This window comes from Citrus sinensis, chromosome 2 (assembly GCF_022201045.2).
Source record: "Citrus sinensis cultivar Valencia sweet orange chromosome 2, DVS_A1.0, whole genome shotgun sequence".
In the NCBI taxonomy this organism is placed as follows: domain Eukaryota; kingdom Viridiplantae; phylum Streptophyta; class Magnoliopsida; order Sapindales; family Rutaceae; genus Citrus; species Citrus sinensis.
Window position 1 is genome coordinate 19,204,137 of NC_068557.1, and position 18,154 is coordinate 19,222,290.

An 18,154-nucleotide genomic window follows, 5' to 3' on the forward strand; every position below is an offset into this window, starting at 1 on the left:
TTTGAATTAATTTAAGAATATTATTATAAAAATTTAAATATTAAACATAATTCTCTTTTTTTTTTTTGTGAAGGATGAACGTTATGTAGTGTTCAATTTTATAAGATTATAGGCAGAATGATATTTCTCTGTGTGTGTGTGTATACAATTGCGACAATTATGGGTATGCAATACATTGATGCAAATCGTGTTAAATTGGTATTAATTGGGCTATTGGATTGTATTGTATTGGGTGACACAATTACATGATTATAAACTAGGTGTGTTGGGTCATCCGTTTATTTTTCATATCGTGTTCAGATTTTAATATTTTAACACAATTATTAAATAGGTCGTGTTTTGATTAACCTAAATTTAATAAAACAATTATCATACCCGACAATCATGATTAATTGTTAATTGAAGTAATTTAGGGCCAATTTGGGATTGCGATTACTAATTAAATAAGTTACTTTTACTGTGCGGATGCAATAAGCAACTAATTAAAAAAGTAGCTTGATGTTTAGTAAATTATGTTGTTTGATAAATTATGTTGTTATGGTTACTGTGAGTTTGAAAAGCAATGCACATGCGTTTGGTAAATTTTATTACAAATATATTGTTCTATTATATAATGACCAAACTAGATATAAGTTTAAATTACCTTTTTTTAGTATATTTAATGATGTTTAGACAGACCTTTTTCTTTTTAAAACACGTACAATTACATAAAGTGAAAAAAGAACTCAATAAATTTGTTATATAAAATATGATAAAAATTCATACTAATACATAATTAAAAAAAATTAAAAAAAGTAATATGCATTACATTCATATTAAACTTAATACAATAAACATCATAATTATAGGAAAAAAATAAACAAATTGAATATTAAAAACCATGGTTATGAAATTAATTTTAAAAGTTATGGTTAATTTTCATGTGAAATTGTTCAAATTTTAAAAAAAGGGAAAAGGACACAGAGACCCCCAATGTTTGAATAAGAGACATAGAGATCCCCAACGTTTGAAAAAGGGACACAAAACCCCCTAATGTTTCAAAAAAGACACTCAGACCCCCATTTGTTAATATGCTATTATAATTTTAAAGTGCAATTACCATTATACCCTTATAGCATATTAAAAAATAATTGTTCATTGTTCAATTTATTTCTATATTATTAACAAAATTACAAATATAACTTCATTACCCAATTTTTCCATTTAATTTTTGTCAAATTTTCTCTTCAACTAAATAAATTTAATCCATTGCTCAGAAATAAAAATAAATTAAATTGATTACTAATATAATAAAAATAACAATTCTCCATTTAAACTTATATAATCAACAAAATAAAAAAAATTGGTTACAACAATAATTACAAAATCTTAAATGTACTAAATAACATATTCAATAAATTTTTAAATGGAGAATTGTTATTTTTATTATATTAGCAATCAATTTAATTTATTTTTATTCTTGAGCAATGGATTAAATTTATTTAGTTGAAGAGAAAATTTGACAAAAATTAAATGGAAAAATTGGATAATGAAGTTATATTCGTAATTTTATTAATAATATAGAAATAAATTGAACAATGAACAATTATTTTTTAATATGCTATAAGGGTATAATGGTAATTGTACTTTAAAATTATAATAGCATATTAACAAATAGGGGTCTGAGTGTCTTTTTTGAAACATTAGGGGGTTTTGTGTCCTTTTTTCAAACTTTTGGGGTCTCTGTGTCCCTTATTCAAACATTGGGGGTCTCTGTGTCATTTTCCCTTAAAAAAAATTACATAATTATAGGCAAACTTTTTTTTAATCTTATAATAGAAAATACAAGTAAAATATAAAAAAAATATGAATTTTCTGGATCAAAACTTTGATACTAGAGAGAATATATAGTAGTTGTGGTGGTAATTTGATTGTGGTGGTAATATGATATCTAGTGGCTTAATATTATGGTGTATGGAAATATAAGATATAATTATTATTTTTAAATATTAAGGTTATAATAGGAACTTTAAAAAGGTATGATACTTTATTTAATAAGTTGCTTATGAAAAAGTAACTCTCTACCTGCTTTTAAAAGTTGTTGTCAAAATAGAAAAAATTATGACATAAATAGTTTTTACAAAATTTACCAAACACTATTTTTATCATAAATTATAAAATAAACAGTTTATTGAGTTTCAACCTCAATTCCAAATAGGGGCTTAATAAGAAAAAATTTCTAGTATTCTTTTTTATTAACTCGTAACTATTGAAACTTGAAACAAGACTTTAGTATTGAGAAGACTTCCCCTTATTACTACAGTTAAACCTTGACTTCAAACAAAATTTATAGATTTTTTTTTATTGTCAAAATTTGAGTAAAATAAAAGTTCCCGTCCACTTCATTTGTCTATTTTCAGTTATTGTATTTAAAATGTTCACACAAAAATATATAGTGTTTTTTTTTTCTTTTTTCAAATCATTTGCTCTCTAAAATAATATTTTTACATCGAAGTAGTTTTGCCCGCAAAAATTTATCGGGAGTGAAATGGAGATTATAGGGGATAGAGAACACAGAGGGGGCCTATTCTTAACATCAATTGGACTCATTAAATTTGGGATTTAGGAAATAGATTCACGTTCTTCAGAGCCCATTCCAATAAAGACTTTTACTATCCATTTTTGTTTTGCTTGCATTATCTCTCACAAAACAATAAAACAATACATGGGAATTTTTCCTTTCTTTCCAGTTGGTGGAATTCGGAAAATGGGATTGCTTTTGCCTTTGAAAATTTTGTGCTTTTGTACTTCCCTTTCTGATGCCCAAAAAGCACTTTTTCTTATCCTTCACATGCTTGTCTTCTAAGTAGTTTATGGAAACTTCAATTGCAAGAACAGCAAGGAAGCTTCTTACAAAAGAGACTTTTAAGGGCCTTACCACATATTAGAAAACAAATCACCAAAGCTTGGAAACTCGTAGAACTTTCGGGCCGTCCATTTGTCCAATTCCCAGCCATTCAATCTAACTTTGGATGCTGAACACATCACTGCCATTTTCTTAAATTATTTGTAAAGTGATTAGCGTTTGCTTTCACTAATTTGATATGGAATTTTGTATCAATTCCTTTATTTCACTTATATAAGTTAACTAACCAACACGTGGTCATGCTTGGTTTGAACAAGTGGCTTCAAAGAGATCAAGTTTATGCAAATTCAGTTTCCAGACTTTTAGCCTTTTGCATGAGCTGGCAAGAACCTTACCTAATTTATTCAGCAGCTGTATCTATAAACCATATTGCTGTGCTTTTACTACATAAGATTTTTATGTGGGGTGTCGTATATTTACACATGAAATTTGACTCAACTTTTACCAATTAATAGAGAAACAGAGAAGTTGGGCTGCTTGTTAATTGAATATAGCAGATGGGAATTAACCAAACGCAACCTAACAACAGAGAAGCAAAAAATAAGTTGAGGTGTGAGGATTTGCGCTGAGAGCGGCCAACCAGATAGGCAATCTGGCAGCTGCCTTATGGAGTTATGACTAGAGCTAATAAGCAATTTACCCTCAAAAGCAGAATATAGGATTAGGTTGGGGGCATTGAGAAAGCCCCAGTATCACATTTTGACTTCCCCAAATGCCCCTCTCTGCTCCATTGCCAGTGGTCAGCTTGACAGCTTGGCTTGAAAGTACTTACTTGGAAGGAAGCAAAATTAAAAAGTTAAAATAACCAAGAAAAAAAAAAAAACACCATAGAGACAGAAAGGTGAAAATTTTTATAAAATTGAGGTACTTAAGATTAACGGAAATGACAACCTATCTCTGTGCCTCTGTAAATTGAGGTTACTACTAACTACGGCGCTATCTTTTTTACATATTGTTCTAATTCTAATACTACTAGCAAAGCTTTCTTGCTTCTCTGAGCCACTACTTGTAGAATCCGACACTGACCCACAAATCATATCACCTTTGGCTTCAATCCCGTCCATAATTGCATTGCTTTCCTCATTGTTATTCTCTCTAATTGTGATCCAACTCTCATCCCAACCCCAGCTGGGCCCCTGGGAACACGACAACCGTTCGATCCTCTCGCGAGCTGAAGTCTTGGAGCTTGAATGGATCAGATTTCCCAAGCTTTCCTCTGTTTCTTCCACTGAATTCCAGATACCTTGATCAAGAATACTTGTTGGAGAATAATTAGATTCTTGTATTTGCTTTGTACAAGAACTGAACTCTTCCAGAAATGGATGCTTCAGAAGTTGACTTGCTGCCCATCTTTCTTTTGGATCTCTTCTTAAACAATTTGACAAGAAATCGTTTGCTTGCTTTGATAGGAAAGCTGGAACCTCAGGCAATTCCCGAGAATATGCAATCTTGTAGAGAATTGTCATAGGGTCAGCGGCATTAGGCCACGGGGCGCCACCACTAGCCATCTCAATGACGGTGCACCCAACTGCCCATATATCACTAGCAAACCCCTGGTGCTCCCCACGCGCCACCTCCGGCGCCATAAACATCGGCGTGCCGCCTCTCTGTAACGCCTCTGACTCCCACTTGGCACACCCGAAATCCGCGATTTTGGCGCCAGATTCCGCCATCAAAATGTTTCTACTCTTAATGTCACAATGTACCACCCTATTTGAATGTAGGTACTCCAGGCCTTGTAATATCTGGCGCGTGTATGACACGATCAGGGACTCATCAAGTCGGCCGCCATTTCGGTGAATTTCATCGTTAAGCGTGCCGCCGGGGGCATACTCCATGAAAAGATTGTACATGAGCTTGTTGTCTTCACTAGTAACGTCACACCCCTTGTAGCCGACTATATGAGGAGAATTCAAAGAAGAAAGAAACTTTTGTTCCCGTTGCAAGAATTCGGATTTGGGTAGCTCGGTCGACTTGGCGGCGAAGACATCACCTGACCGGAGAGAGGTGGCGAGGGAGACGGTGGCGGAGGAGCCTTGGCCGATGGTGTGGCCTCTGGTCCAGTCCATGTTTTGTACGCTTGAAAAATGAGGGAAAAAGAAGATGAAGAGAGCTTCGCTTTTAGTTGGTATATTTTAATTTGATATTACGAAGGCGCCTTAATATATATAGCAGCTAGCAGGGCATGTAAGGCTTCAGATTTTTAAATGGGTTAGTTTTATTGGTAGGTTGGGGTGACTTGGCTCTCTCTCCCTTTCTCTCGAGAAGGAGTTGACGATTCCTTTAACGCGAGCCCACAACGTGTCAAAATTCGGTTGGCAATAAAAGCTTCGAAACCCGGGTCGGCAATGGCATGGGGGTTTCTGCCACGTGTGGAACAAATGGGGAAGTATATGTACATTGTAGATTTGGTTTGGTGCAAAGTGGTGAAGAGCGGTTGGCTGGTGGATTGAATGGATAATCAAAGCTTCTATTTGGTGGATGCCTAGTGTTGGATTTTGTACGAGACGACAGTAGACTTTTGAAAATTTGAATCTTTAGGGTTTTATCGTAAAGGGGTGTGGGGAGGGTTGAACCACCAAAAAATGGTTGAATTTTAGCATCATTCCTGTGCTGTTATGATGGGTTGAATCGGACCAATTACTTGGGTTTTTCAATTATGTGGCGATGTATATCTTTTAAAATTGAAGTCTAGAATGGGTGTGTGTCAAAGTCAAATGAGTGGGAACATTTGGTTATTTTCTACCCAAGTGTAATTAGTTTCGAATTTGGCATATCCAAACCGTGCACCTTTTAGGATTTTCGCGAACATTTTTTATTTTAACATTGATAACGTGTTCGTTTTTTTTTTTTTTTTTTTCTAGACTTCCCCCCAAACTTTTGTAATTTAATAATAATCGAATTAAATACCCTGTAACTACTGTGATTAATTATTAACCATGGTTACTTTTGGAGCAACCAATTATTTTTCAATTAATCAGACTTTAATGTTGGAGGAAATTTGTACTGCAAGCAAAGCAATCATGATCAAATCTTGGACGTAAGTACTCATACTAGCATAATCCCGTGATTGCTTGTCAATACTGCATGCAAAGAATTGATATTGACCCATTTAAAGCTGCCCATCTGGCTAACAAATTATAATTATAAACTCATTAATTGGCTTCTTCTCCATACGTCCAAGACTGAAAAGCTATAATCATATATATCCTCTAAAAGGTACACTTGAAAAACAATCCCAATAAAAAGGAAATTGTTTGTGAAATCGGCAAATATTATTTGACATTTGAGTAAATAATACAAGCCGTTTATTCGTGTACATTTGGATTTAATTGCTTGAAACGGATGCCTAATATAATAGATCACTACAAAAGAATTAAGTATAAAAGATATCATTCTCAAGCTTTCATTTTTATATTTTAATTGTGTAATCAGTAGTGCTACACATCCTAAATTTTTTATCCCAAAAAATTATCTCAAATGATGTGTCATTAATTGAGTAGTTGATAATTCTTTAGAAGGTCCAAATGAATTAATTGTATTATCTCACCAACCAATTGATAAATGACACATCATTTGGGATAATTTTTTGGAATAAAAAATTTAAGATGTGTAGTATTACTGTTGTGTAATAGATATTCTTAATTGAGGCAAAGGACATGAGAGATCCGAACAGAGAACTTCGGTATTGATTCAATGCTAATTAACTATTAGAAGATAACAATTCAATAAAATCCAAAAATACAAGTCCTAATTAATATGATGAATTGGGATAATTAAATAGTTAATTAAATTAAAACTTGGAAGCAGATGGGGGGAAGTTAGTTTAGTTTAGTTTTGTTGGTGTGAAGGAGAAGTTAAAGAGAGAGGAATCAATCAACCACAACAATCACATTGAAAGCAAAAAAAAGAAGGGTGTTATAGAAGGTGTAACTAATGCCAAAATGCTAAAGCCTAATTTGGTCAAACAAATAAAGCAGTAGCTAGCAGGTGAAGGTGGTGGGGTTTAGTTATTGTTAACCAGTAAATAATTAAAAGCCCCTAAAAATAATATATTAATTTAAAGAATATGCGGGCGGGATCGAATTAATCTAGAACAACAAGAGATACGGCAATAGGCGCATAAGATATTTTATGCGTGGCTTATAAGATAGCTAAGCATGAAATGAGAAACAAAGAAAGAAGAAGAAAAGTTCAAAGGAGTTAGTGAAGGCTTTACTCACACGCAAGTCACGTGTTTATATATATATATATATATATATATATTTTTTAATATCCTTAGTTCTCTTAAATCATTTGCTTTTATTATTATGCAAGCCTTTGCGTATTAATGAGAAGAAAGCGAGTGGGGTCCACAACAGAAAGCGCAAGTGATGCCCTCGGCAGATTGCAAGCATGAGGTAACACGTGTGTACGTCATGAAACAGGAGGAGAGAGAGAGAGAGCACGTTTTATACGTGGAGAAGAAAAACGGGTGCGGGTGTGTGCGTTGGACGATGTCATTTTGAGAGCGTGGCCGCATGCGAATGGTAGGAAACGGTAACGCCCTTGCGGCCTTGCCCGCATGCGTTCAATGCAAGTGATATCGAAGCTTCTACTAAATTTGGTGGTCCTCATATTATTACTCACTTCCTATAGGGTCGCTCTTTTAATTTAATTCTTTAAATAAGTGGACTTTTTCTTTTTCTTTTATGTTCATATTATTCTTCTATACGATTATAAATTTAAATTAATTCTTCCACTCAAACTCCCTATTTTATTCAACCAATCACCAGCATCAACAGATATTGTAGTGGCATAAGGATGACAACATATTTTCATCATAACTCTGCCGCCATTTTCTTTTTGAAGAAAATTTATTCTTTGGAGTTAATTTATAATTATTATATGTGTCATATATATATATATATATAGTGTATTTGAAATACTATACTACAATCTAACTAATAATACAATTAAAAGAAAAATCCATTCAGATCAATCCTTATCAGTATATCAAAGTAAAATGCAATTAAAACATGATTCTAATAAATGAGATATTTGCTCAATTTCAATAATGAAGAAATCTACCCCACATTTAGACAATATTTCGTATGATTTAAAGTCCTTCAAACAAAATTGGCAAAAAGAAGTGAGAAATCATTAATATCATTTGTAATGGTTAGGTTGTTTAGCATCGGACATTTTTACACAAGTTCTTATGTAATCTTTAGACCACTGCATTAGTGCACTTTCATGCTTCGTTTATTTGTCAATAATCGGTATGGGTTGGAATTGAAATGGACTGGAATCAGAATGAGTTGGAATGGGAATGGAGAATCAGAATCAGAATAAGTTTCTTACTTGATCTACATGAATCGGAATCGGAATGAGCTGAAGTATCATTGATGTGTTTATTTTATATTGGAATCGAAATCGGAATGAGTTAGATTATAACAAATCACTAAAAAGTACTTAATGAATTATTATCATAATTATTATTTTATATTTTAATTATAGTGATTAATATTCAAAAATTATTATTATTAATTATTGTCAATAATATATTAACATATTAATTAATTGTAAACTTTTTAAATTAATTAATTATAATAATATACTAATGAATTATAATAATTATATTAATTATTATTATAAAAATATATAAATTATTGTGATTATTTATCAAAAATTATAATTATTAATAATTATTGTTAATAACATATTAATTAATTATAATATATTAATTAATTATAAATGAGAATAATATGGGTATTTTTAATTTTGGGGAGGGCAAAATAATCAATTCTAGGAATGAGAGACTCATTCTTCCTCATTCTCAAATTGTGGTGGACCCCACGATTCCAATTCCCTAATTTGGGAAGTCAACGCAATATCAATATTTGAGATTAAATCTTAAGTGTGCATTAATTTGCAATGCATCAATGACATATTTCAAACTAAATCTCAACCATTGAAAGTTTATAGATCCAATGATCAAGAAATTACGTTTAAAAAAAAGTGGTGTCATGGAACATGTTTCCATTTATTTATTTATTGATTTTCTTAAAAAAAAAGAAATAAAGAAAGAAAGCCCTTATAAGTTATATCTAGGTTAGTTTTGTTGTGCACTCAAGGAATGAGAGCTGACAATATTTGCTATGTTTTTTGAACTACTCTCATTGGGACGTTTTATTAGTTTTTCTTTCCGGAAAGAAAAAAAAAACAAAAAACAAAAGAAATGAGAGTTGCGTTGCTTCGTTTCGCAACGATAAGGTTGTTAGCCGGCATTGTAATGAGCCGATGATGTTTCTTGCTTGCTTGCTTTGACGTTCCGTTACAAAGGTAAAGGTCGAAAATTACGATGACCTTTTAATTATTGCCTGCGCACGTGTAATATCTGCCCGTCCAATTAATTTATCTTTTTAAATTGCTTCCAGAAATTAAGAGGAAGCCGCTGATTTTGATAGCCACGCCATCGCCGCGCTCGTGTTAATTTTCTTGCTTATTCTAGAATCGAAAATGATCCCAAATACATGAATCACTACAGAATTGTCCATTTTTCCTTTTAATGCTAAAAAATTGATTTTGATGTTCTCGAATTAATATAAATAAAACCTTTACATTTGAAATAATATTCTACTAGATGACTGTATTTTATTTTATGGCAAATACACATTATTATTTATTAACTGCAAATATTTTACAAATGAGTTTTAGTATAAGTCTATATCCTATCACCATGGTGCATATATAGATAAATGTTTTAGTTTAGGATCTGCATTTGTTAATGCTTGGGAAAGTTATTAAACCGTTTGGTTTAATAGTATAATGACCATGAAAATGATCAAACTACATGGTTTAATAGTAGAATGGCATTATGCTTTTAAACCTAAACCGCACGGTTTAATAACCTTTCCGGATTCTAATAAAGTCCGATCCTGGACTGGATTATGATACACACACAGAGACACAAACACACACATATATATACACATATATATGTATGTATGCATGTGTATATAATTATTACAACAAGCTAGTTATGGAAATGGACGAAGCCAGTGGATTTTGTTCAAGCTGCTTCGGCGAATCCAATAGACAAGTTGCCGTAGTCGAACACAGTGTGATAGCGACCCATGAAAACATCTCCCAGAATCCTGTATCAAACAAGTAACGTTGGTGGATGATAATTTCATGTGGTTTGATGAATTGATGACATTAAATTTATGGCAGACTACTTTAAAGAAATCTTAAATTTCGGCAGCTGCTTTCGAGGCATTTTAAATGCTGTGTGTGTTTTGCCAGCAAGTGAAATAAAGAACCCAACAAAAACTGAATCCCAACATAATGGCGAAGCTCTTGTGCATACATGCAAGCAGGTGTTCCACATAGAAACCAACAAAATCTAAAACTGAATCCCGACATGATGTGCATACACAAGCAGATGTTCCACATAGAACCCAACAAAATCTAAAACTGAATCCCCACATAATGGCAATGTTCTTGTGCATATGTAAGCTGATGTTCCATATAACGAGAAAATGATATAGCATATAACTGTCTGTGCATGCAACACAACCCAGAACCAGAATTTTCTTTAAACAGACCAATACTGGATAATGATGTATTGTTAAAACTTAAAGCACCTGATAAACTCTCTTTCTATTTCTTTTGAGTGGATAATTTGATCATGTACGGAAAAAAGTTAAAAAAAAAGATTGAAAATCAATTACTGAAATCTTCTCAATAGACATGACACCCAGAATTACTGCATTGGCAATCCACTCCCCAAAATTTTCAGTACAGATGATGCACAATGCTTTCAGTTTAAATTGACCACGGCTTCATAGTTACTGTTATCCATGCTGTCAACAACAGGAAGAAACAGTAAAAAAATATGCTGAGAGCAAAAGAGAAACATACCAGAGAGGACCACGAGGAGGGGCCACATCGAAAGCAGTAAATCCACTGATGCATTGGGCTGCAACTCCCTCTCCCACTTCAAGAACATACTGATAGCACCATCCAGAATAAATAAATAAATTTGAAAAAGAAAGCATTAGCATAGAGAAAGGACAATAATAAACTCAAGTTTATAAACATATTTGTATAAAGCAATGAGTACTGAGGAAATAGATTAAGGGTCAATTTGATAATGTTGTAGCTTTTAAAATAATTACTATTACTTGTGCTGTAGAAATTATCAGTTGGGAAAAGAATCAATTAAATATTTAGTAAAACTTGTTTACAAAATTACTGTGAGTTTTAAAAAGAATCAAATGTGTTTCGTAAATTTTACTATCAAACTGCTGTAAGAATGTAGATGGCTAAATTGGACATAATGTCTAAATAAAATTTATTTATACATTTCTAAACATGTATATGAAATATTTTTTTATTGTGTATATATAATAATGGATAACTAATATAAATATTTTATATCATTAATTTTATGTTTTTTATTTTGTTATATCAACATAATTGATAATAATAATAATCTCTTTAAAGTTAATGAGCTTTTCAAAATCTACTGTGGGATGGACTAATTTTGCCAAAAGTGATTTCTAAAAAAATTTACCCAACACTAATATTAACTTTTAGCTTTTCAAAATCACTTTTAAGCACCTAAAAAACAATCCCAAACGGGTCCTAAGAAAATAAAAATATGATGGGCAAATAGTAATGTAAACTACTATTCTCCACTAAGTGAACCCATATCTTATTTTAAATCGTGATCAAATTTTCACCAGCCGTTCTAATGATACAACTAATGATACAGTGTATAGGTATATTACAGTCTCAGATCTATTGGGAATCCAGATACATACACATAGTACAATCCAGCGGTCTACCAAGCACAGTTTAGAAATCTACTCTCACTAATATTGGGGAGACGTCTACTCTTATTTCACATTATTTTTGTGAAAAGGGGATAAAGAGCCTCATAAGGGCTTGTAGTGGTGGCCCTAAAAAATGTAGAGGGCACCAGCCCACCAGTGGGCTACAAGTCCAATGGCACATCAAAAGACATATAATGATAAACAAATCCTGAAAGTATAACATAGATCACCTACACAGAACCAAAGGATCATCAATAATGATGAAAGGAGCTAAAAACTCAAATACCCAACTGCATATGATTATCAGCTAACTAATAAAAACTCAATTGGAAGACATTAGACTCCCACACCCACGGTCTGGGCCGGTGCGGGAGTCTGGGTTATCACAAGAAAAAAAAAAGAGGAAAAATGCAGCATTAATTAGACACAAAAATTTTTCATATTCCTACAAGTAAAACAAATTAAATGAAATGAAAATAACAAGGGAGCAACAGAAGAGTCGTTTTTTGACCAAATGGAGCATAGATCCCTCAAAATCAGCATAAAACCATACCTCATTCGGTGCAAGGTCAAATACTTTGCCACCAATTGTAAATGAAACATTGGGCATGGAAGATAAATTGTCACAATCAACAGCTGATTCTCCATTTGGACTGGGCAGACGGTCACAAAGCTGCCATGCAAAGGCAAGTTAGGGCATAAGCTTGTCTCAAGGAAACTTCCCCAAGAAATATGACTAAGAATGATAATATATACCTGATTTACATAATTCAAGATTTGATCTGCTGTCTCATTTCTCCTCAGCTTGTTCTGCATCCATATGACCGCCATCTCACAAGCAGAGCACATAGCAGAGTCATGCACACCATCAGATGACTTGTCTGAGCTCTTATCTATGACACTCTCAATTCCCATGCTGCAAGACAGTATTGTTGTTCACATTGGTAAAAAAAGTAGCTTAGTAATTTACAAACTAGCAGAAAACCCGAACAAAATGAGAACTACAATCTATTATAACATGTGTATGAAGGTGGTTTATACTGACCTAAAACCTCGAGTCCCATCAAAAGTACATAGACCCATCTGAGAGCAGATCTTTTGTGGTTGTGTCTAATAAACAATCAGGCATAAAGCACTTATCAGTTCACAAGAAATTTTCAATCGAAATATGGCAAATGACAAAACTGGCAAGTAGGATCATATCTTAGCCACGTTTATTTGTCTAATTGTCTCAGATGGCAGAGCACTGACGGGTAAACAAGTGGCAAAAGGAAAATCAAACATCCATCAATTTACCTCAGCTATCAGCATTTCCAATATGGTTTTTCCATATTGGTCAACCAGAGTCTTGCATTCTTGGCTTATGACACCAGAAGCTCCAATGGCATGATTAATTTGTGTAATTATGGTCTGGAAAAGTGAAATTGCCACAGAGCAGTATCAATTACAAATAAATGCAATTCATATGAATCTGATAGCAAAACAAAAGTGAGGCAGGGCTATGACCAAACAGCAGACAATGTAGTTACAAAGTGAGATGACAAATTTTGATGTTTAATATGTCAACTAGCAAACAGACCTTTAGAAAGTCTGAAACGTGATAGATTTTTAATGGACAGAAAATTTCCACTTATTCATACAGAGATATCGCTGGACAAAATGGTGATTTCATCTACAACACTTGGACCTCGCTGATGCTTATGTTAATAGGCCCTAACAGAAGGTTGAACCAGATGGAAATCAATTTCAAACAAGATACTAGCATGTTGCTAACTTCACACTAGATGATGCAGTTATATTGAAGATGACTGTTAAAGACAAACATGACCAGATACATATTCATGAGTACTTCAGCCAGTTGAGCTCACTGTTAAAATTATGACCAGTACAAAGCTCTGACAAATCCTTGGATGTTCCATTTCAAGCCCACACACTATGGGAAACTAATTAATGAATAACGAGTGCAATCACATTATATGACCAATCATGTCATAACGCAACCAAAAAGGACAAAACCACATTCTAATGGCTGGCAATACATACTGTTGGGCCCGCCAACAACGAGGTTCCAGAATCAGCAATTGCGTTACAACCAGTGGAACAATATCCTGAAAGTGGTATGATCATCTCTCAGTACCATTATTACCATATCAGTAACAATTATAGAAACACATAAAGAAGCATACAAAATAAGTTCCAGATAGTTACCAGTTGTTTCACCATCAATCAGGACATCACCCATTTCAAACTGCCAACAAATGAAATAGATAACCAAGTTTGAGAAAGAAACAAACAGTAAAAAATATAGTTTATGAAGGCAAGCAAAGATGGAAAGCTTGGACAATCAACCTGCCAATAGCCTTTCTTAGTCACTGGCACATATGTGTGTTCACCCTTGTAATGATCAGGATCAACCCCACCAAACACAATTTCCCCACCTTCTTCACCTTCAATATCACGGTTTAACCAAAATGAAAAAACTGGTTCTTTAACGAGACCTTGATCAAGCATATTATACCTGTAAGAAAATAGCAAAAAATGCTCAATTTAAAGGATAATTTGGTCATAGTCTACTGAGCAAATGAGTCATGTATAGCATATATTGGGAAAAACTTATTGTATGAACTCAAGATTCACTCAGACAATTCTTGACATGTTAACAACTGAGATGCAATGACACACCAGACTGGAATGGCTTTTCCAATTGAGATCTCTTGAAATCCAAGCCCAAGTATACCATCAAACTTGGCTGCCAAGAATGTGATGCTAGCTTCTTTGGTTGCCTCAATGAAATCCTAATGGAAAATAGCAAATGTGACTCAAACAGAATACTGAACTCAAAATCGCAAATATGTAAATCCTGCCAAAGTTTACCTGATTCTTAACAACAAGATCACCAACTTTCACATTGTCCTGGCTAAAGAAACCAGAAATTGCTCCAGTCCCATATTGGATTGCGGCAGATGTCCCTGCATAAAAATGAAAATACTACTTATGACAGTCATAAGCATATTTAAAAAAGGCCTTGTGGGGATACATAAATTGGTTCCTATATTACACCTTGGATTTTTTACCTTAGTTTTGTAGCTCTCGTGTTTTTCTGACGTACTATAAGGAATAATAGTGATAACTAATAGTCTATCAATTACCCAATTATTCAGATCCTTGTCATTCAAATATATGGTTCTTTAGCCATCAATATGAATAAAATATTCCTACTTATTTATGTGTGTAAGCGAGTGACTCTGTACATATTTCAAATAGCAAACAGGAAATGAAACAATATTAGCTCTCAATGGTAAAATAGTATCATTTCGTCCTAGGGATCAATCATCAGAATATATAAAAAATCTCTAGTAAGGGTGATAGTGTTGGGAGAAGGGAAAGACTTGAATGGAGTAACATAATCTAGTCTAAAACCAAATAGTGAACCAGGAATAAGGACTTTACCATTCCTTTTGTAGGTACTTGAATGGCTGGACTTATACTTGGAGTGGAAATAGCAAGAAACCTGGAAGAAAACATATAAATCTTATTTTGCCCAATCAACAACATTAAAGTTGGATACAGAAAAAGTTCTCAAGTAACTTAAGTAATGAGATAGAAGAAACTTACTGAGAAATAACACTTCGCAGAAGGCACCCAAAGATTAGAACTTCCTGTGTCAAATATCACAGTGAAGGTCTGGGAAGGTGTGCCAATACTAACCTCCCCAAAATACTGAGCATCCATAAAGTTATTTAATGCAACAATATCAGTATCAGAATCTCCAAGACTACCATGGAGATTATATCTTCTGACAGGTGTTCTCATCGTTTCCTCTTCCTTAGATACAGTCTGTCCAACAAGGCGATTGATCTGATCCAATTTCTTCTTTCTCAGCCCAATTCTTACCAATCCATCATTTGGCAAAGCAAAGGCCGCAGGGGACAAAATGAGAAAAAGAAAAAGTGCAACCCGAATGGCTGTGAATTTGGTTCCCATGTCGACAACTGTAAAATCCAGTATCCGAATTTCTAGTTTAGCAATCATACATAGGACTAGGAGGCACCAAACTTGAGAAAAATTGTGATAAACCAATAATACAAATTCTATTTGATCATCAAGAGCAAGTTGTAATAAACAATAAGTTTGTCCAAAATTTGACTCTTATCATGACATAAGCCACCACAGAAATATCATTCTAAATCAGTAGAACCTACTACCATCAAGACACGCTTGTCAGTCATAATTAAATTAAAAAAACAGTAGACATCATTATATTCAAAATTAATCAATTTCTTTTCAATCATCTCCTCTGCAACCAAATAAACTACAAAGAGAAGAATATAACCATTAAGGTTTTTGTAATCGACATAAACCATTAGTTTGAGCTGACACGCAACATACACAAAGTGCTGCTGGTAAAAAATAATAATAATAATTAGAATCAAAACAAGCTATTATGGATCATCATAATCAATTTAAGCACATGATAGATTTTTTGAAAACACAAAAACAGAGAAGAATAAGAACATTGACAACTGAAATAAATATTAATTAATCATAAACCACTGGTATAATACATGTAACTGAAACTTTGGAACATTTTAGGTTTGACTTTTACATTTTTCAAATTTAGCAAGTCCATATTTAGAAATTAATTTTCAATTTCTCGCGTTTTCTTAGCAGCCAAACAGAGGTCCTAACAGTCGAAAGCAACTGAAACTGTCCATCGAAAAATTAACAGTAAAATCTACAAAGATATTTATTAACACGATCTCAGACAAAAATTAGAAATTATTTACTTAAATTTAAAATAATAAATAACAATAACAAAGTTAGCTTAAATACCTGAGTATCTTTCAAAAGAGCACAGACAGAGTAAAGAAGTGGACTGACGAGACCGAGAAATCGAGGGTCAGAATAAAGAAAGAAAAGCGAATAAAATGCGTTTCTGGAGTATGTGCTTTGGCCGTTAATTCGAGTTTGAATTGTTGTATCCGACGGTGTTGGCGGTCGTCACTATTTTATGGCACCGAAATGGTGACGTGGCGTTATGAGATTGTATCATTGTGACACCTTGGCAATAGTAAAACGAATCCATTGGTCCACACTCGTTTTACTCTCTTAACCTTTCAAATTTAGAAAGTGTTTCTTTTTTTCTGAAATTTAAATAATATTTTTTTTATAAATATCTGAAAATAAGTATTTGAAATAGATTTTAAATAAATCTGAATTTTTAAATCTAAATAATATTTTTTTTAAAAAAAATTAAAAAATAAGTATAAAGTTGTTTGTTATTTTAACTTAAAAAATTAAAAATATGTATTTTTATATTTGTGTTTTTATTAAATTTGAATGTCAAATAATTAATATGTTATTATATTATATTTCAAAGAACACAAATACCATAACACATAAAATTATGTTCAAGTGAATACTTAATGATTTTAAAATTATAATATATAAAATACTAAAAGTTTTAAATTTTATCACAAAATTCTCGATAATAGTACATAAAATGAGATTATTATTAAGTAAATATGTATGTATGGGTTTTTGGATAAACATGAAAAATAAATTATAAAGTAGGAATATTTTTAACATTAAAAATTAATTAGCTTATTTCTCCATTCAATAAAAAGCAAATAAAATTGACTTATTATATTAAACTAAAATTATTTAAAAAAATTCTAATTACATTACAAAAATATACCTCTAATTAATTTAATTAATTAAGTTAAGTCACTTTAAGTTACTAACGCCCTTTATTGAAAAAAAATTGATTTAGTTAATAAAATAAAAAAATTAATTAGTTATTAATGATTTATTTTACTAAAAAAATTGAGGAAAAAAATTAAAAAAATCCTTGTCCGAATACAGTACAGTTGCTATTTAGTCCACTTGCGAAAAAAAGCGGGGGGGACATTGATCTACATTGTCCGATTTGTCATTATGATGTTGATTACGATTTAGGAAAAGGTGAGGATGTTTCTTCTATCCCAAGCCGATGTCCTCACCTAGAGGATAATTTATTTTAAAGTCCCTCTACCTTATACGATTAATCAATTAATTTTTTTTTGTCACTTAAAATCGTTTGATTATCTTTGGCCTTTATTAGCATTAGATAAATTTGATAATATCACCTTACAATATAAACTAATCAAGTTTCTCATATAAACATGTTATTTTTGTGTCTTGATATTTTAAATATTTAGTTTATCACCTCTAATTTTTTTTTTAATGTAGGCCAATAATTTTTATGATATACTTAAGAGAGATGTCGCTATGATAAATGTATATTTTAATTTAGTTAAAAAATCAATAATCAAAATATTACGTTTGGCCAAAATCTGATTTGTTCGATTTTGGCCTAGAAGCAAATCAAATCGAAACCAATTAGTTTATGATTTTGTAAATCAAATATGAACCAAACACTAGAATA

The 18,154-nt window shown here is 32.4% G+C and overlaps 2 protein-coding genes across 2 annotated transcripts; both read right to left on the reverse strand.

Annotated features, from left to right (window-relative positions):
• Nucleotides 1–3,737: 3,737 nt before the first annotated feature.
• On the reverse strand, nt 3,738–5,120 carry LOC102628791 (mitogen-activated protein kinase kinase kinase 18). The gene has a single exon (XM_006469601.4). It carries the CDS (start codon nt 4,972–4,974, stop codon nt 3,757–3,759), a length of 1,218 nt encoding a protein of 405 aa, XP_006469664.1. The 5' UTR covers nt 4,975–5,120; the 3' UTR covers nt 3,738–3,756.
• Nucleotides 5,121–9,598: 4,478 nt separating this feature from the next.
• Nucleotides 9,599–16,714, reverse strand: LOC102628488 (aspartic proteinase A1). Its single transcript, XM_006469600.4, has 14 exons — nt 16,561–16,714; nt 15,343–15,719; nt 15,178–15,238; nt 14,602–14,696; nt 14,410–14,522; nt 14,077–14,245; nt 13,936–13,975; nt 13,771–13,835; nt 13,024–13,137; nt 12,773–12,837; nt 12,484–12,643; nt 12,281–12,400; nt 10,811–10,899; nt 9,599–10,044 (listed from the first exon to the last, which is right to left on the reverse strand). The coding sequence occupies exons 2-14, from the start codon at nt 15,709–15,711 to the stop codon at nt 9,960–9,962; spliced, it is 1,545 nt and encodes a 514-aa protein (XP_006469663.1). The 5' UTR covers nt 15,712–15,719; nt 16,561–16,714; the 3' UTR covers nt 9,599–9,959.
• Between the last annotated feature and the right edge of the window lie 1,440 nt (nt 16,715–18,154).